The sequence below is a fragment of the Leptonychotes weddellii genome, chromosome 13 (assembly GCF_054177405.1).
Source record: "Leptonychotes weddellii isolate Sample4059 chromosome 13, ASM5417740v2, whole genome shotgun sequence".
NCBI classification, from domain to species: Eukaryota; Metazoa; Chordata; class Mammalia; order Carnivora; family Phocidae; genus Leptonychotes; species Leptonychotes weddellii.
The window spans coordinates 73,948,135-73,966,743 of NC_138381.1; the positions used below are offsets into that span (position 1 = coordinate 73,948,135).

General features: G+C 53.7%; 3 protein-coding genes across 11 annotated transcripts in view; 2 read left to right on the forward strand and 1 right to left on the reverse strand.

Annotated features, from left to right (window-relative positions):
* Positions 1-4,836, forward strand: part of PHETA1 (PH domain containing endocytic trafficking adaptor 1) — a 7,049-nt gene extending 2,213 nt beyond the window's left edge. For both annotated transcript variants that reach the window (XM_006751853.3, XM_081802219.1), the window contains exons 3-4: positions 187-330; positions 2,179-4,836. In XM_006751853.3, the coding sequence (XP_006751916.2) occupies positions 2,196-2,897 (702 nt within the window). In that variant the 5' untranslated portion in view covers positions 187-330; positions 2,179-2,195 and the 3' untranslated portion in view covers positions 2,898-4,836. The remainder of the gene's footprint in view (positions 1-186; positions 331-2,178) is intronic.
* Positions 4,837-11,320: 6,484 nt separating this feature from the next.
* The window catches only part of CUX2 (cut like homeobox 2), a 254,233-nt gene continuing 246,944 nt past the window's right edge, over positions 11,321-18,609 (reverse strand). For all 7 annotated transcript variants that reach the window (XM_081802222.1, XM_081802221.1, XM_081802220.1 and 4 more), the window contains 2 exons: positions 18,292-18,565; positions 11,321-14,354 (listed from right to left, as the gene is read on the reverse strand). In XM_081802222.1, the coding sequence (XP_081658348.1) occupies positions 13,553-14,354; positions 18,292-18,565 (1,076 nt within the window). In that variant the 3' untranslated portion in view covers positions 11,321-13,552. The remainder of the gene's footprint in view (positions 14,355-18,291; positions 18,566-18,609) is intronic.
* HVCN1 (hydrogen voltage gated channel 1) overlaps positions 13,724-18,609 on the forward strand; it is a 542,590-nt gene continuing 537,704 nt past the window's right edge. For both annotated transcript variants that reach the window (XM_081802251.1, XM_081802248.1), the window contains exon 1: positions 13,724-13,740. The gene's annotated coding sequence lies outside the window, so the exon portion shown is untranslated. The remainder of the gene's footprint in view (positions 13,741-18,609) is intronic.

Below are 18,609 nucleotides of genomic sequence, written 5' to 3' on the forward strand. Positions count from 1 at the left end.
AAGGCAAAGCCGTTTGCTGTGACAGAGAGTGCTGAGGGGAGCATTTGGCCAGGCTGAGAGGAATATCAACACTGCCACTGCTGCGTGTGTAGTGTGTGTCCAGCACCATGCTCAGCACCTTCTACAGAGTCACTGTGTCATATCACAGCACCCTGACGTAGGTGCTGTCATGATCCCGTTTTACAGATGTGGAAACAGAGGCCCAGAGAAGCTTAAAGCTTGTCCAGGGTCACACAGCCTGGACACTACAGAGCTGACGTCTGAACCCAGAGAAGAGCAAGCCGATACCAGACTGGGCAGAGGGCAGGGAGGCAAGCAGTGGCCTGCAAGGTAGGAGGGTGATGGGGCAAGTAGGGTGGGTGGTTCCTGTGAGAAATGGAGCCAGGGTCCACATGGAGTTGTTGGGGTGTGAGGGAGAATGCATGAGTCCTGTTTTGCAGAGAGGGGAACTGAGGCTCAGAGCAGGGCCACGTGTCTGAAGTCACTCAGCTCAGGTAGGCAGAGCAGGGATTAAACACCCTGAGCCCTCAGGGCCTCTCTCTGACCTTGGCGCCACTGCTAGGTCAAGACAGGCTGATCTCAGCTACTAAATCATAGCTCGTGTTGCCTCTTCCAGGAAGCCTGCCTTGACTGTTCAGGCAAGTTAGATGAGGTGTATTCAGTTGGGAGCAATCGTTCCTCTCTGCTCTGGGTCAGCTTGCCTGGCTTGGCAGATGCTCCCAGGAGAGTCACCAGCCATACCTCATTCCTCCAGGCCTTGAGTAAGGCAGCACCCAGGCTGAGGAATGAACATTAACTGAGTACCTTCTGCAGTCCAGGGACTTTACATGCTTTGCCTCTTGAAAAATACAGCCACTATCCTATGCAGAGTGGGGCTGTGAAGCCCAAACAAAGAGGCCATGAAAAACTCCCAAGGGAGGGTACGGCTATGTTGGGGGTCCAGGTTCCACCTCCCAGTTAGTCCCATCTGGCCAGTGTTGCCCCCATCATGTACTCCTTGGGGGAAGGTGGATAAATATCACTGGGCCAAGTGTATAGAGTTAGAGTCTTCCGCTTTAAGTGGGTACCTGGTGCTCTCCCCATTCCCTTTCTATAAAAAAGCCCTGGGCCTTTAATCTGGGTCACTTCATAATAGTCTTTTCTGCCTCTCCCCTTGCCCCTCTGCTCTGGCCTCACCAGCCTCCTGGCTGTTCCTCAAGCGCAGCAGTGGGTTCCTACCTCAGGGCCTTTGCACTTGCTCTTCCCTCTGCTTGGTATGTCCCTGGGACTCCCTCCCTCACCTCCTTCAGGTCTCTGCTCAGATGTTACCTTCTCAGTACAGCCTTTCCTGACTCCCATTAAAGTCAAACATTCCTTTTGTCCCTAACACCCCGGCCCCTTCCCTGTATTATATTTTCTACAGCACTGAAGACCACCTGGGAGATGTACTTTACCTGTTTGTTAATTGTCGGCCCCTTTCCCCTGCCACTAGCATAGCAGTACCCTGAGGGCAGAGATCCTCTCTGTCTTGTTTATGGTTGTACTCCCAGTGCCCGGAACGGCACATGTGGGTGTTTAACAAATGTTTGATGAATGAAGGCCCTGCAGATAAGTTCTGTTCATGTCCCCGTTTCATGATGGGCAAATCAAAGCCGAGTTATAAAGGCAGAGCTGGGACCTGGAAGGGACCACAAAGCGACAGCCGGTCTGGTTTCTGGGGATGATGAAAACATCCACCCCTGAAATGAGGCCTGGGTTTGAATTTCAGTTCTGCCCATCTTGCTTTGTGACTGCCTGAGAGTGACTAGCCTTTCTGTCCCTTGTTACCCCACCTGTCAAATAGGGGTGGTGCGAGGCCCTGCCCACCGGGGTTTGCTGCGAGATGAAATGAGTACGTGTAAAATGCTTGGCCTGCAGTAGTCATCCTCCACCTTACCTTGCGGAGGCTTCTGGGGCCAGTGAGCCCCGAGTTTGGGCCCCGGCTCTGCTGAGGAGCTGCGTGAGCGCGGCCAGGCCGCTTCTGCTCCAGGAGCCTCAGTTTCCTCACCTGTGCGAGGGGCGTTGAGGGCCGCCGGTGGCCGAGGGTGGTCGCGAGGTCACGGCGAGGCGCGGCGGTGAGGGTGGTGGTGGTGGGGGGGTGGAACCCGGTGGCGGTGGCCATGGGAGTCACGGCTCGCTATCCTGGGGGGGGGGGGACAGGCCCCGGCGCGGCCGCCATGAAGCTGAACGAGCGCAGCCTGGCCTTCTACGCCACGTGCGACGCCCCGATGGACAACGCGGGCTTCCTGTACAAGAAGGGCGGCCGGCACGCGGCCTACCACCGCCGCTGGTTCGTGCTGCGCGGCAACATGCTCTTCTACTTCGAGGAGCCGGCCAGCCGCGAGCCCGTGGGCGTCATCATCCTGGAGGGCTGCACCGTGGAGCTGGTGGAGGCCGCCGAGGAGTTCGCCTTCGCCGTGCGCTTCGCGGGGGCCCGGGCGCGCACCTACGTGCTGGCCGCCGAGAGCCAGGCCGCCATGGAGGGCTGGGTGAAGGCGCTGTCGCGGGCCAGCTTCGACTACCTGCGGCTCGTGGTGCGCGAGCTGGAGCAGCAGCTGGCCGCCATGCGGGCCGGGGACTGCCCGCCGCCGCCGCGCCGGCCCCGCGCGCTCCCGCCCAAGGAGAACGGCTGCGCCGTGTGGAGCGCCGAGCCGGCCCCCGCCGCCGCCGCCCCCGCCGCCCCCGCCCTCATCCTCAGCCCCGCGGGCGCTGCCGGCTCGCGGCCCGGCCCCGCGCCGCCGCCCCTGCCTCCCCGGCGGCGGGCCTGGACCCCCAATGGGCCTCCGCACGCCGGCTCCTTTGCCCGGCTGCACGAGTGGTACGGGCAGGAGGTGAGGGCGCTGAGGAGCCAGTGGCTCGGGAGCCGGGCCCAGCCCTGAAGAGCTGAGCGGGGCGGGCCAGCCCTGAGCTCGCCCCGGGGCGCCCTGGTTCTGGAGGGAGCGCAGCCCCAGGCCTCGCCCTGACAGCCCCTGCCCTGGGAGATCGGAGGGGTGGGGTGCGGGGGCCTGGTTTCCGGGCCCCGGCTCTGAGAAGATGCTGGGTTCCGAGGGGTGCTTTAGGACTTGTGGGACTCAGAGGGGGCCACGTGCCGCTTCTGAGGAGCATCCAGGGCCTCGGGGAGGCTCAAGAAGCCGGAGGCCTCGTATCCAGAGAACTCGGGCCTCACGCCCCGCCAGAGTCACCCAGCAAAGACCTGTTGCTGGTAACAGGCCCCCCGCTGGGGTGACTGCGACCACGGGAGGATCTGGGGCCTGAATATGCCGGGTCAGCCCTGGTCCTGGCCGCTCGGACTGGACCTGAACTTGGACAGACAGAAGCCTTGGCCGTGGGGCACCACACCTGGGCTTGACCTCCTTTTGCTCCGGGGCCTGGCTCCAGGCCACCTGCCTGGCTCCAGAAGCAGGTGCAGAAGGCGGCGCAGGCGCAGGTTTTAATGCCTGACCGGTATGGTGAGATTGCCTGGTCCCAAGGGCTCTTGGCTTGGAGTGGGGTTGGAGGCAGGACTTTGCCCTGGGCCTCAGCCAGGCCTTGAGAAGGTACTGCAGGCACAGTAGTGGCCCTCTGGTTTGGGCCATGTCTGTGTCTCGGTGGTGGTTCTCACACGCCCTCCCAATAGTCCTTAACCACTTCCTTCAGTCTCCTTCTGGAGCGGGTCTTCTGCCCCAGCCTGGGCTGGGGCCTCTCAGGAGCTCGCCTGACCTTGTCCAGTCCTGAGCTGGGCAGCTGTGGCCTGAGCTGACTTTCTAGCCGGGTTCCCCAGGGATGGGTGGCCGGGAGCTGACTCACCCCCCAGAGAGGGCCTGGGTGCTGATCTGGTACTGCAAAGGAACAGCTGCCAAGCTGTGTTTGGCTTCTGGAACCCCCTTCCTCCATCACAGTCCCAGCCCACCTTCACCCCCAGTATTCTGATGGGGAGACCAGGTCTTGCTTTGCTTCAAGACCGACTGTTTTACTGTACTCACTCACCACAGTGGCCATTCTTCGTCCAGGGAGAATCTTCGGGGGCTGGGACACCCCTGGCCCTCAAGCTGGGTTATGTTTACAGTTCTCAGTGCCCCACACTGGGGACCACTGAGGACACATATGCCCTAACCTGTATTTCCCCAGAGGATTCCCCTTGGTGACAGTGGGACTTGGTCCTGAGGCCCTTTCCTGCTGTCTTTGGAGACCCTGGGGCTTGGGGAAGAATGAGGGGTGTCTGTGTGTATCTGCTATCACCAGCTCACTGCTGGCTCAGTTGACTGGGGCTACAGTTTTAATTTAATTTTTAATACTTAGGGTGTTTTCACTGCTTTTGTTTCTTGTTAGCTGGTGGGAGGGGATGAGGTGCCCCAGCTCTGGGCTTGGCTGAGGGTTGGCACTGCCCCCAGGGAGAGGGTCAGGAGCCTTGGCTGAAGACAAAGGCACCTCAAGAATCTCACCTGGTTCTCTACCTTCTTCCCAGCAAGTCCTGTTCTCCTGACAGGTGCCTCTGGGGTCTTTGTACGCTTCCCACCCCCCTCCTTTCCAAGTCCTGAATGGAAGGGGTGGGGATGGCTGCTCTCGTCCATAGGCTCTGGGTCTCCAGGGATGTTAGGATCTGCCCAGAGCCCATGTCCTGGCCACACCCAGCTGGTGGGGTGAGGTGTCGGCCCCCATCCTGGTGCAGGTTTACAAGCTCTATAAAGGTACAGTGCCTACCACTGCCCCCCTTAAGGCCCCACCCCCCAAAAAAGCACAAGATGGGGTCAGGCTGCCTCCGGAGTTGGGTGGGGACAGAGATATCAGGCAGCCTGGGAGGGGGAGGCAAAGGCTAAAATAAAAAAATTTGTCAAGTGATGGCTGATTGTGTCATTTTTCCCCATCAGAATCCTTCATTGCAGAGCAGACCCTACAGGAGAAGTGACTAGTGTATGCTGAGTGCCCATGGCTGATGCTCTGCCAGGCACATTCTCAACCTCTTATGGCAGATAACGGCTCCATTTTACAGACGAGGGAACTGAGACTCAGGTTGAGAAAGCTGCTAAGTTCTCAGAGCTGAAAAATGTCAGAGCAGGGACGTAAACGCCTAGAATCTTACGGAAGAAGGGCAGAGCCTTCCAGAGGAATACCAGGGGGGATGGAGTTGCCAAGTTCCTTTTCAGAGGGGAGAGGAGGCAGGAGGAAAGGTGAAGCTTTAAAAGGTAACTGTGGGCTGAGGGCCTGACAGTTGGCAGGGACGTCAGGGATGGCAGATGGAAGGCTCTGCCCCAAAACCTGCCTATTCTCACAGATCAGTTCATGGTAGTTGCCTGGGGGCCTGGAGTGAGGAGAATTCTGGCATCAGTGCTGGTTCAGAGAGAAAGAGCCTGTGATTGATTAGTGATGTCTGCTATGAGCACAGGGTGGATGGTGGTGGTGCTCATGCTGTGTATCTTAGACTCATCAGAGCTTGTTTGCTGGGCTAATGGGGGATTCACAGATGGGGAGGGGCTGGCCCAAGGTCACCCAACATGACAGACCAGGCCCTAGGTCTTCCTAACGTGGATTCAGAACTTGAGTCACATGTCTCCCTAGCCAGCTGGGAAAAATCATGCACACTCAGGAAGATGTGGCTTAGAATGAGCAACCTACCGTCCTCAGTCCACAGAACAAGTTCAAGAATAAGAAATGAAAAGTATCAAGGTCAGGGAATCCTGCCACTGTGAGCATTCAGTGTCTGCTGAGTAATTACTCCCACCTCTCCTGGGACCACAGCTTGACATGGGAGCTGGGGAAGTGGTTCCCCACACAGGCTGAGTCAGGGTGCTGCCTGTGGTATTTGTGACCACAACCTCTGCAGGGCCTGGGGTATAGGATGGAAGAAGTAGCAGGAGAGGGATGGGCGGGTGTGGTGTGTGTGTGTGTGGGGGGGGGTGGTCACAAGGGTACCCTCACCTGCCAGGCTTTTTAGGGCTGGGATGTTTCCTTGCAACCCCCTGAAAGGGGGAGGGGAGACAAGTTGGTCAATGCTGGAGTGGTGTGCATCCATCTGCTAATATGTCAATGTTTCCGCCTGACTGAGGGGGGATGTTTGGGGCACATGCGTAAGGATGACTAAAACATCCCAGAAGCATGACAAAGTAGAGGAAATTGTCCTTACCCAAACAGTGTTTGGGGCATATTGTATATATGCAGAGGGATATTCTGAGAAGCCACTTGGGGTAGGGATGAGAACCTCAAAGAGGGCAACCAGGCCAGAAGCTAATGGGCTGGTTACCCACATCCATCTACCCTAAATGGTTAGTTGTGCTGCTCCCACTTGACTTTCAGGGATCAACTTTAGCTGCTAAAGAATGGCTGTGTGACCAAATTTCAGCCAATGAGATGTGAGTAGAAGGGTCTTCTTGCTTCTGAAAAGAGACACAGTGAAGAGCTCTTCATTGCTCTCTGGGGGTAAGTTATGTCTGATGTCTGGAGCTGTGGCAGCCATCTTGTGATCATGAAGTAGGTCATGCTAAGGAAAATATGCCCTGCTGGGTTTTGTACATACTTGAAGATATCCTTGAACTGACAAGTCAATGGACAAAGAGACTGCCCTACCCCTGGACATCTTGTTATTTGAGGTAATAAATGTCCTTGTTTAAAGCTTTGAGAGGGACTTTTTTTTTTTTTTCTTTGCAGCCAGAGGCTTCCTAATAGGTAAGTTTGAGTGACTGTAGCTGTTCCCTCTAAGGAGCATGGCTCTAGGTGACCAAGTGTAGGGCTGTTGTCAGCTCAGTGGGGTGAAGGCTAGTGCTGGATGGTATTCCCTGGGACATCCTTTCCTTGGAAGCCTTCCATCTCCTCTTCTGAGCGAACAAATATTGAAAGAATAGCACTGCACCTTACGTTCTAAGAGGGGCGTCCCAACTGTCCACTCCCCCCAACCCCTCCCCAGATACCTTACCTCACCTTAACACAAAGTTGGTTATCGAAAAGTTCCGACTACTTGTCCCAATTTCTAAAATCGCGGCATATAAAATGAAACTCAAGAGCAGTAAAATGATAAACTGCTTAATGAAGCCCAACTCCAGATTTGCATTTTCTGATGAAGACTTTTTAAAAGGTGGGCCCACGGACCACTTTTTTACTTAGGGTTTCATCAAAACGGTTGCCTGCTCCTGACAGGGGTCAGAGCCGGCTTGGTCTGATCGCACTTGGGGCCACGGCCACGGCTGTTCTTACCAGCAGCAGCTCTGGAAGCACTTGGGGGCTGGGGCTGCCGCCACTGCACTCCCTTCAATGTCCGGGGGAACTGTCATCGTTTCTCTGGCTGTGGGGCCGAGATCCCAGGGTGGAGCACCCAGGCCTTCCAGACTGCAACTCTTTGGGGACCAGCTCTGCCGTCGGTGCACCCACCCCCCCGCCCCCCGGGCTTGGCACTGAGATGCCAACCACTGCCTCCCCCGCCCCTGAGCTCCCGCGATTCTTCCCTCCCTGACTATGGTTGCGGGGCAGGAGTTGGTCTCAGATGCAAGTTGAGCCAGGCAGGGTCCTGGGAACTTCGGATTGGGAGGAACAGACTCAGGTGTGAGGCGGCCTGAGCGAGAGACCGTCTGGTGCCCCAGAGGCCGGCTGAACCTCCTGCCTTTGGATTTCACAGGGTCTCCCTGGATCTTCCCAATAAGCCGTTCGCACATCTCTAAGTGGATCAAAATTTCTCTCAACCCAGCTGTTCCCGACTATGCCAAGACACCCAGGGAATGTTTGTTCTGCACGCCTGTGCTCTTCTGTTTCACCAGGATCCTTCCAGGGGCCTGGCATACCCAGTGGGACCAACACAATGAAATCAGATCTGCCTCCCATTTACTGACACCTGGGACGGCCTAGTTACCTGGTGGTGGTGGGGGGTATGGTTTAAAATGCAGATTCCTGGGCCCTGGCTCCCAGAAATCTGGGTCAGTGGGTTGGGGCAGGACCCAGGAAGCTGCATTTTGAGTAGGAAACGGAATTTTAGGGCCATGCTTAGGAAATGCTAATTTAATCTTCAGAGAAACTTCTGAGGCAGTGTGGTAGCCAGCCCCCATGATGGGCCCTGATGATCCTTGCCTCCTGGTGTCCATGCCTTTGTGTTGTCCCCTCCCACACTGAATCATGACAAGCCTGTGTGGCCAAGGAAATACTGTGGGAGTGACAGTAGGGCTTACAGATCTGGGTCATGGAAGACACTGCAGCCTCTGCCTTGCTCCCTCTTGGCTGCCATGTTGTGGGGACACTCGGGCAGCCCTGACAGAGGAACGGAAGCCCTCAGCCAACAAGCCAGCACCAGCCTGCCGGTCATGGGAGGACACTATCTTGGAAGCAGATTTTCCAGCCCTGGAACAGCCTCAGGAGATTGCAGCCCCGTGGTTGGCAGCTTCGTGGTACCCTCATGAGGGACCCAGGAGCCAGAACCACCCAGTTACACCACTCCTAAATTCCTGACCCAACAGAGATTGAGAGGTAAACGTTTACTGTTTTAAGCCACTAAGTTTTGGCATTGTTATGTGGTAAGAGTCAGCAAACACAGGTAGATATTATTATGATCTGGTCCGTTTTACAGATAAGGAAACTGAGTCTCATTGAAGGACCCCAGATTACCTGATAGTGGAGAGTCAAACCCAGGCCAGGCTGAGTCCAAAGCTAGTGCTTTTAACAACTACACCCTGGGGGGCTGTAGATCACGGAACCAACGGTCTTATCCCTTCATTGTGGCAGATGGGAGAACTGACCTGGGGTGAGGAGTCACCTTGGCTAAGGTCACTCATGGTGCTGTTCCCTGCCCCTTCCCTACTGCCCTTGGGTTTACGGGGGTGACTTCAGCCTCCAGGGTGCCTGCAAAGGCAGCCCAGATTCTAGAGCAACATATACCCTGTGCCTTTAGCTATGGAGAGCCTGGCCTTTATTTTTATTTATTTATTTTTTAAAAAAGATTTTATTTATTCATTTGAGAGAGAGAGACAGAACACAAGCAGGGGGAGAGGCAGAGGGAGAGGGAGAAGCACTCCTGAGAGCCTGGCCTTCGGAATGATCTCTAGAATAGCCACCCTGGCAGTCATGGGTTAATCAGCCAGGTGAGGTCTGGTTTTTTCACTCACCAGTAGGTGATGGGAGATGGGGCTGTTGGCCCAGTGCAGGAGCTTAACTAGGAGCCAAAGGAGGGCAGGAGTAGGAAGCAAGGACCATAGCGGCCTGAGGGTCAGGGCCTATGGTAGAGGTGGGCCTGCTGCTCTCCTCTGGCTTGCCACCTCTCCAGGCAGATGGAGTCTCCTAACCTCCTAAGAATGCTGGTCTGACCATAGCAACCCCCTGCCTCACACCGTCCATGGCTCCCGGTACCCTCAGAAGAAAGGCTATTTCCCGCCATGGCTCAAGGATCTTCAGGATCTGACCCTCATCCTTCTTCCTTCCTCCACCCCACCTCAAATTCCAGCCTCTTTTGGACCTGTTTCTCCATGTTCTTGTCCCTGCTTCTCTAACTCCTATAGTATTTCATGTGTCAGGTGACATGTCCTCTCCTCCAGGAAGCCTTCCTGGATCTCACTACTCATACTCTCATGGTTCCCCATGTTTCTGCCATTGGATCACTGAGCACACATAGGCACTCAATAAATACTTATTACCCAGACAGACAGTTACCAACGTTCCCCCAGCTCAGCTCTCTGCTCTCCCCTGTCCCCTGATCGAAACCTACCATCACCCTCCTCCAAGGCCTTCTCTGACTTCTTGTACCTTTCTGGTCTCTCCACTCCCCACTTGCCCGTGCTCCCTAGTTCAGCATTCCACATTTCCATGTTTTTTTACTGCATTTTCCACTCCAGATGGACAGCAGCTGCAGACAATGTCAACACCAAAGATGATGGCCCAGGATGGAGCTTTAGTTCCCAAAGGCAGGGGCACCTGCTTCCGCAAGTTCTTGGGTGGCTTGTGTCAGATGCGGCTTCTTCTCTACTCCAGCCCCCACCTCCACCCTGGGGCCACATCCTGGGGATTTCTGCCTTCTGTTTTTCCAGAGCTGTGAACCCAGGGTCCAAAGGATCAGTCCGTGGCTTTGTGTCATTTGAATCCCTACAACCACCTTATAAGGAAGGTGCCATTACTATCGCTTCCACTGTACAGCTTGGGAAACTGAGGCACAGAGCAGTTTAGGCGTTTACCCAGGGTCCTATGGCTCCAACAGGTGGGAGCCATTTGGCCATTCCCCTCTCCCTGAGCTCTTGACTCTCATCCTTCTCCTCTCCAACTCTGAGCAAAGGCCAGTCCTGCCTGAGATGTCACCCTTAAGGGCTAGCTTGGGACCTCCATGGACAGGGGCCTCTGGCCTTACACGATGCTGCTCTCCCTGCCTTGACAGGCGGCCATCCTGCTGGTTTGGAGTAATTAGTTATCCTAATGAAGGTAATTAATCATTTAATTCCCACTTTAAGGATGTGTGGAAGGTTTCCAGACAGAGAGGAAAGGTCTGTCTTGGGACACCATGTGGCCTTGGCTCACGGGTGAGTAATGCCACCTCAGGGACTCTCCTGACATTACTGGTCAAGAAAAAACCCTGTAGCCTGAAGCAGAGACTCAGCATCACGGGTTGAAAGAAACTGACCCCTGCTCGTGATAACAACAGGTAATGTTGAGCCCTGATGTGCCACACTGTCTAACATAATTTACGTGCATGATTATTCCGCATAATCACCTCCCGAGCTGGCGGCTGCGATACCCCTAATTTCTCAGACGGGGAAACCAAGGCCCGAGTTATACATCGTGGAAAGGGGCGATGCTCTGTTGGTTACTAGTAAGTCCGTCTTGGCCTTTTCCTATTGGGAGGCCGGGGACACCTGCTCCTCACTCCACTGAGGTGGGCACAGCTTGTAAACTGGGTGATCCTGGGGCCATGACCTGCGGCCACTGATTTGGGCAGGGCATGATCTCAGCCCCAGAGATTAACTTGCTTCCACCCTGCTGCACTGAGGAGAAAAGTGGAATCTGATCCTTCCATTTTCCTTTGCCGGAGCCCACAGCACAATCGCCAACAGAGATGTCCACAGGACCCAGGCAGGTGGCACAGGTGAGGACTGAGGCTCATCACAGCCAAGTGTCCTCTCTAAAAGGGGGGGAGCTGCTGTCACATTGGAAGTGGGGTCCAGTGTGGCCAGATCTTACGGTTTTCAAGAAAAGCCGGTAATTAGGATTTTTAGGTGACACACCCCCATATTTTAATGGTGGCAGACTAATTTAAAAGCCAGTTGTTTTTTTTTTTTTTACAAAACGTCTTGTAAAACACCTCTGAGGGCCAGCTCAGACCCCCCGTTTGCATCCCCAGCTCCAGAACAAAGCAAGCAGGACACCCAGACATTATTATACAATTCTGTATTGAGCGACGCGTTTACAGAACGTGTTCTTTTTAAAATTTTAAACAAAGTTCATCAATCTCTTATAGAAACGGTTTTGTGGGTTTTTGTTTTGTTTTTACCGTTATAGGACGTGAACCTGACAAAGTTGTTCATGGGTCTGCTAGCTTTAAGGACAACAGGATTTCCGTGTTCAAAAGACTATATGCTAAGTGCTTAATCAAATCCCGTCACACAAAAGCCAGATTTAGTCCTCTAAGATCTGTAGTCTGCGGGTGAGCCTGGATTTCAATGTTGTGTGGGTTTCAACAGTAGAAAGTGGTGTGTTCCCTCACGGTTGTCTTAATTGCGACCGGGCGGTGGTGGCTAAAAGGAGATGTTTCGTTTGTTCCAGATTTGCTTACTCTGAAAATTGGTCACTGTTTCCTATTGTCAAAATATAAAAATACCTTCATCTGGATAAAAATGTATACAGTGGAAAACTCTTCAATGCATAGCCTGGGTGTGTGGAAAAGGATGTTTTCCTGCAGGGTTTGTGTTGTTCTTCGTTGATTGTGGAGACTGCAGCCTGGCCTGGGTGCATGAGAGTTGAGATTTCTGGAACAGCCCTCAATTGTCCCCTTCTGGTCACTGGATTTTGCCGGCCTGGTTTCAAAATGCTTGCTGCATCCTTGAAAGCCCTCAGCTACCTCCCCCGGCACTAGACTGGCACCGATTAAGGCCACCTTTTCATCGTCATTCTGGATTCAGCTGGGGAGTCACCAATTCAGCCTTCCCACAGAGAGTTTGAGAAAGGAGAAGAAATAAAAACAGAAGAGAGAGAGTCAAAAACCAATATGGTGGCTCTTCCGTCCAAACTGGGAACTCTCCCACCAGAAACCCTGACGACGAAGATGCTAAAGGAAGGGCTTCTCTGAGTTGGGGGGATTGAGTCTTTGCTCCCCGGAAGGTCGTGTGTTGGAAGGCAGGGGGGCAGACTTAGAGATTGGGATACGGTGGTCATGCTGAGGTGCACTCAACCCTCTCACTTTGTTCTGTGTGGGCTTGGGAGTTGCAGATGCCTTCCAGAAACAGCACCTGGGTCAACTTGAGAGAGAAGATGGCAAGAAAGGGAGCTGGGGTCTCTAAGAAATTGGAGGAATCTACTTTTTGGTGCGGCGTACTCGTGGGATGACCAACGCCGTTATTTTCTTAGAACACAGGGAGGGGGAGATGGCGGCCGCAGTCCTGCTCCGGAAAGCCAGTGGGAAACTTCCTGGGCCGTGGCCACGATTCAGGTGGGGGAACGGGGTCACTCTGGCTCGAGTGCCGCCCTCCAATCCCCTGACCCCTCGCCTGGCTTTCCGAAGGACCCAGAAACACATCTTGTCTACAGACGGACAGGCTGGGTGTCCAACCTCGGCGGCCCCCAGGTATCTGACGAGCGGGCCCGGAAGCAGTTTTGTGTCACGTCTTGGGGAGGATGGCTGGCCGCAGCCCACACCCCTACAACGCTGTGACAACGGCGCGGGACGTTCTGTGTTATCAAGGTTGCAAAACAGACCACCAGAATGAAACACATCCTCAATGGTGTCGAGGTTTTCATTTAGAGTCTTTTGGACTTTTTCTTTTCAGCACGGTTTCCGGAAGGGCAGTAGCAGTGTGCTGTGTCTCACAGACAGATATGGAAAAAAAAAACCGCAGTTCAAGGGTTATCTAAATTTTGGTCAGTCTTATAGTGTTTTGTGATGGCTTTGAACAATTGTCTTCTTTTAATCTCATCTAGTGGCAAAAACGACACAACTTCAGTGTATACTTCGCATCCTGATTTTATAACTCTCTGTAATATCAAAACAGCATTGGCTGGGAATAAATTCCAAAGGATCCTTTATTAAAATATCTAAAAGAGGTCTATAAATATTTATTTTTCTAAAAGAGTTTGGAGTTTCCAGGTGAAAATGCGGTGCCACGTCGCTTCCGCCTCCTGCAGAGAGGCCGGGGTGGAGAAGAGGATGCTCCCGGGGGGGGGGTGGGGGCAAGGGGTGCCCCAAAGAAGAGGCAGTGGCACTTGGCCCGCCTGCTCACTCACAACGTCATAGAACTAGGATTACAACAAAGAACGTAAACTGCATAACGCTGTTGTCCACATCTGGATGGTTGAGTTCCTTCCTTCCTTCCCCCACCCCGTCTGGGAGAGTGAGTGAGAGGGGGAGAGCTGGCCCCCTGGGATGCCCCTTGCCCTTGTGCCCCTGCCTTCAGAACTCCCACTCCAGGGCCTCCTCCCGATTGGCAGCCCTCTCCAGCCGGTAGATGATGCTGTTCAGGTTGGCCATTTTCTCGTGTCTCCGCTGCAGGTTGGGGTTCACCTTGGCGCTGGGGTGCAAAGCCCCAGCTGTGTCGGCGATGGGGCTGGCACTCGGCACTTTGGCAGGAGGGGCGCCGGGTGGGGACGGGGAGATGGGGGCTGAGGAGGAGGGGACGGGTGACACAGACATCATGAGGCCCGGCGAGGAGGCAGCCGAGGGTGAGTTCAGGGACACCTCCAGGCTGCAGCGCGAGGACTCTGAGACCGACTTAAAACTTAGAGGGTCCGGGTGGAGCCGCTCCCCACCCTCGTTCTCCTGGGGGGGCTGTAGTGAGGGACAGTCTGGAGTGGTCCCGCCTGGAAGGAGGAGCCCCGGGGCCACTTTAGAGAGTCTGTCGTTACCCGGATGGTCAGGATGCGCCTCTTTGGGGGAACCTTGGCCTTTGTCTGGCTCCCCTGAGTCCTGGAGCTGGTTGCCCGCCTCTTCCTCTGCATCCTCCTCAGTCTGTTCCTGCTTAATCCTCACCTGGGCCTTGTCCTGGCTGGTCGGGGGTGTGATGCTCTCCTCGGAGCCTTCCTGAAGCTCCAGTTCCTTCATGGTAGGCTTCTGGTCCTCAGCCTCAGAGTCGGGGCTCTGCGGGGTAGGGTCTGGGTGGGAGTGGCCTGGTGGTAGGATGCCAGGACCCCCACTGGGGTCAAGGTCTGGTTCGTCTTGGGTCCCCTCCACCAACATCTCCCGGCGCATCCGGGACCTGGGGCAGAGATGGTGGTGAGCGAGGGGCGGGACTCAATCCAGGCAAGTGGCGTTTTGACCCCATCCACTTTCCCAGGGGCCTCCTCACATGCAGCGTCTTAGTAAGTCCTGTCAACAACCTTACTAGTGGGTGCTCTTATTATCCTTACTTCACACAGGAGGAAACAAGCCTCACACAGCCACTAAGTAGCGGAGTCAGGGCCTGAACTCAGGATTGTTGGATTCCAAAGTTCATGATCTAGACCTGCGCTGTCCAGTAGAGGAACCACTGGCCACACGTGGCTCCTGAGCACTTAAAATGTGGCTAGTCTGAAAGGAGATGTGTTGTACGGGTTAAAATACACACTGGATTCTGAAGGCTTAATACAAAGAAAAGTAAAAGGTCTCATTGGTAAAGTTTTTATATTGATTACACACCGAAATGGTTACATTAGGCTAAATACACTATTACAATTAATTTCGTGTATTTGTTTTTTTTTTTTTTTAATGTGGCTATTAGAGAATTTTAAATCACATGCGGCTTGCATTATGTTTCTTTTGGACAGCACCAGTCTAGAGCATTTCTTGAAGTCAAACCCAGCTCTAGTTTGTGGCAACATCTCTCTGCTTCTTTCCTGTGGGGACTCTTAGACATCAGCCCAGAAGGGGAAACTGAGGTGCGAAGAGTGACCTGTACAGGTCACCACGGCACACAGGGACAGAGCTGGGACCAGAACCTGCAAGCCCAGATTCCCGTCCAGAACCCACTCGCTCTCTCTTCACTTCAACTGCTTCCCTGCCATCAGAGGGCAACTCAGTCTTACACACGTTTTAAGCAGGATAAGCCAGGATTGGGACTAACCCCATTCATTATTTTCCTAACAGTAGATGAAGTCCAGAGAAGTCAAATGACTCATTCAAGGTCATAGAACAGAATGGCTTCCTCAGCTACCTGCTGTAGCCCTCTGCCCATTTATATTAATAATAAAGTACAAGTTATTGATATAGAATACTAACAATTATAAGTTACAAACATCACACTAATGGCTGCTTATCATGTATCAGGCACCAGGCCAAGTGCTTTTTGCAGATTATTTCATTAATTTTTCATAATAACCTTAGGAAAAGGACATTAGTCTCATTCCTATAGATACAGGAGACAAGGCTCAGAGAGGCCCAAGGATTGCTATGATCACAGAGCAAGCAGTTGGGCTGGGAACCCAGTGATTGGGCTACACTCTCTTGCCTCCTGGCTCCCTGTCCAGTTTGGCGATGGGGTCCCATCCCAGTAGCCTGGGCCTGCAAGGACTTGGAGGGGTCATTTGGTTCAGTCTCCAGTCCCTCTACAAAGGTGGCATTAGCCCACCATCCAGGGGACTCCACCTTCACCCTCAGTCTCCTCTAGAAGAGGGAAGAGCTGCTGAGATCAGGAAGAGCCCTAGTGGGTTCCACTGAGGTGAGACTGGAGGAGGGGTTTAGGATGGCTCAGTGTCTGAAGTTCCATCATTAGACTATCCAAACTGTAGAACAAATATAAATATGAGGCTAATAGTCATTCACACATTTTAGTATAAATTAGTCTCCCTCTCTTTTTTAAAGAGTTTTATTTATTTATTTGACAGAAAGAGACACAGCGAGAGAGGGAACACAAGCCGGGGGAGTGGGAGAGGGAGAAGCAGGCTTCCCACGGAGCAGGGAGCCCAATGCGGGGCTTGATCCCAGAACCCTGGGATCATGACCTGAGCCAAAGGCAGATGCTTAATGACTGAGCCACCCAGGCGCCGCTAAAGATTATATTTATTTATTTGAGAGAGAGCGAGCGAGCGAGCACACGAGCAGGGGGAGGAGCAGAGGGAGAGGGAGATAATCTCCAGTAGACTCCACTCTGAGTGCAGAGCCTGACTCGGGGCTCAATCCCACAACCCTGAGATTATGACCTGAGCCGAAACCAAGAGTTGGACGCTTAACTGACTGAGCCAGCCAGGCACCCTTCCCTGATAATTTATTCTCAAAACATCTTGCTGTTCACCTTTCCCAGAGTTCACTGCAATTTGTAATGATGTATTAATATGAATGCTCATGTAATAGTGACCGTCCCTGCTGGCCTGTAAGAGATACTAAGGGCAAGGACTTTGTCTTGTTCTCTTCAGTACCTTGTGCAGAGTAGGTGCTCAATAAACATTTACAAAATGAAATGATTTTTCTCCTGTAACTCTTTGAGACCAGTTTCTTTCTTTTAGAGTGGAATTCTCTCTGCTCCTCGGTGCAAATTCTTAGTCATCCTTCGAAACCCAGCTCAAATGCCACCTCTTCTGTAAAGTCTTCCCTGGACAGAATTCTCTTTTCCCTCAGCCCCTTATTCCTCCCTTTATAGCAATTAGATTGTAGTAAAATTATCTGGTTCATAATTTTAAGCTCTCTAAGGGCAGGGATGATGGCTTTTTTTTTTTTTTAAGATTTTATTTATTCGAAAGTGAGAGAGAGTGAGAGCGAGAGAGATCACAGAGGGAGAGGGAGAAGCAGAGTCCCTGCTGAGCAGGGAGCCTGATGTGGGGCTCGATCCCAGGACCCTGAGATCATGACCTCAGCCAAAGGCAGACACTTAACTGACTGAACCCCCAGGCACACCAGGATGATGGCTTTGAACCCCTGTATCTCCAGATCCTGGATCACTGTGCATACATTGTAACTATTTGTTGAATGAGTATGTTGGATAAAAATGGAGTGCTCAGTTCCTATGGGGAACAAGAGGGGAGAAGACATCCCCATATTCCCCAGGAAGGGAAGGAGGATGTGAGGATTTAGGGACCTGTGTCGTTTGCTGTTTGGAAGGCCCTGAATCTGAGCCAGATCATAAACAGCAATATTTAACAATATATTTATGCCTGAAGTTTTTTCATTTGATCCTTGATTCAGCATTAGATTCCTTATCTGCCTTATCTGTAAAATAGGGATGAGACCCAGAGAAGTACAGTAACTTGCCCAAGAACACACAGCCAAGGTGGGACTGAACTCAGGTCTTTGGGCTGCCCATGCCTGGGCTTTGGAGAGAGGAGATTTCAAATGTTCCACCTTTCCAGGCTCCTCCTTCCTCTTCTCCCTTCGGGAGTAAGAGACCTTCTCCCTGCCCCTGGAACACGTGGATGGACTCTCTCTGGCACCGCATGGACACCAGAGACCTTTCCTGCTCAGGAAGCTTGGCGGAGGGTGGGTGGAGAGGGGCTCAGAGATGGTCCCTGGAATCCCAGCAAGCCTTCTCCACAGGGCTCTCAGCTGAACTCAGGAAGCCCCTCTGCAGTCTCCTCGGGCACTGCTGAATCCAGTCAATGCCCCCAGCCAGCCCTGGCACTGAACTCCCAGGAAGCCCAGCCACTGTAAGTCGGTGACCCCCCAGACTAGGGACCGGTGAGTGGGAGGCAGCCACAGACATAGGGATCACCCACTCCTCCGGGCAGGTGCTGCCAGAGGGTTTCTCTTGGTCTCGGGAGTGGGAGAGGTCAAGAGCCCCAAATGAGGGCTCCCACATGAGGCTCAGTGGGTAGGCAGGATTCCTCAGTCCTGTGCCCCAAATACCATTCTCTGTCCCTTCAGAGAGGCAGACACAAACTGGGTGAAGTGGTAATTAAGAGAGGTGACAACAGTATCATGACCTACCCCATGCCATGTGGCCAGTATGTTATGTAAATATGGTAGCCCACTGAATCAGTCCTCAACTCCAGGAGGCAGATCCCACCACAGTCCCCATTCTATAGGTCAGGAGACTCCGACTCAGGGAGGTGAAGCGACGTGCTCAGGGGCTCACAGCTGGAAACGGCGGAGCTGGGATTTATGCCCAGGTTTGCCTAGACTCTGAATCGAAACACCTGGGCCATACAGTCTCCCCACCTCCCAGAGGCCAAGCTAGGCTCCCGCTGGGCCTGGGATGGGGCAGGGGTCCGGCCGCCCCGGCACCATACCTGTAGTTGTGAAACCAGTTGATGACGGTGTTGGTCTTGAGGTTGAGCTGGAAGGAGAGGAGTTCGATGGTCTGCTGGGAGGGGTAGGGCTCCAGCTGGTAGGCCTTCCTCAGCGCCTCCTTCTCCTCGGGCGCCAGCACCACTCGCGGCTTCTTGATTTGCAGGAGGCTCAGGTCCTGGGGCTGCAGGCAGGGGCTGGGGCACTCCGAGCGGGTGGCTGGGGACTCGCTGTCTGAGCTGGTGCCGATGAGGCCGTACCTGCGCTTGAGGTAGGCTGGGGCAGGCGGGAGAAGGAGGCACTGAGGGGGTGCAGACCAG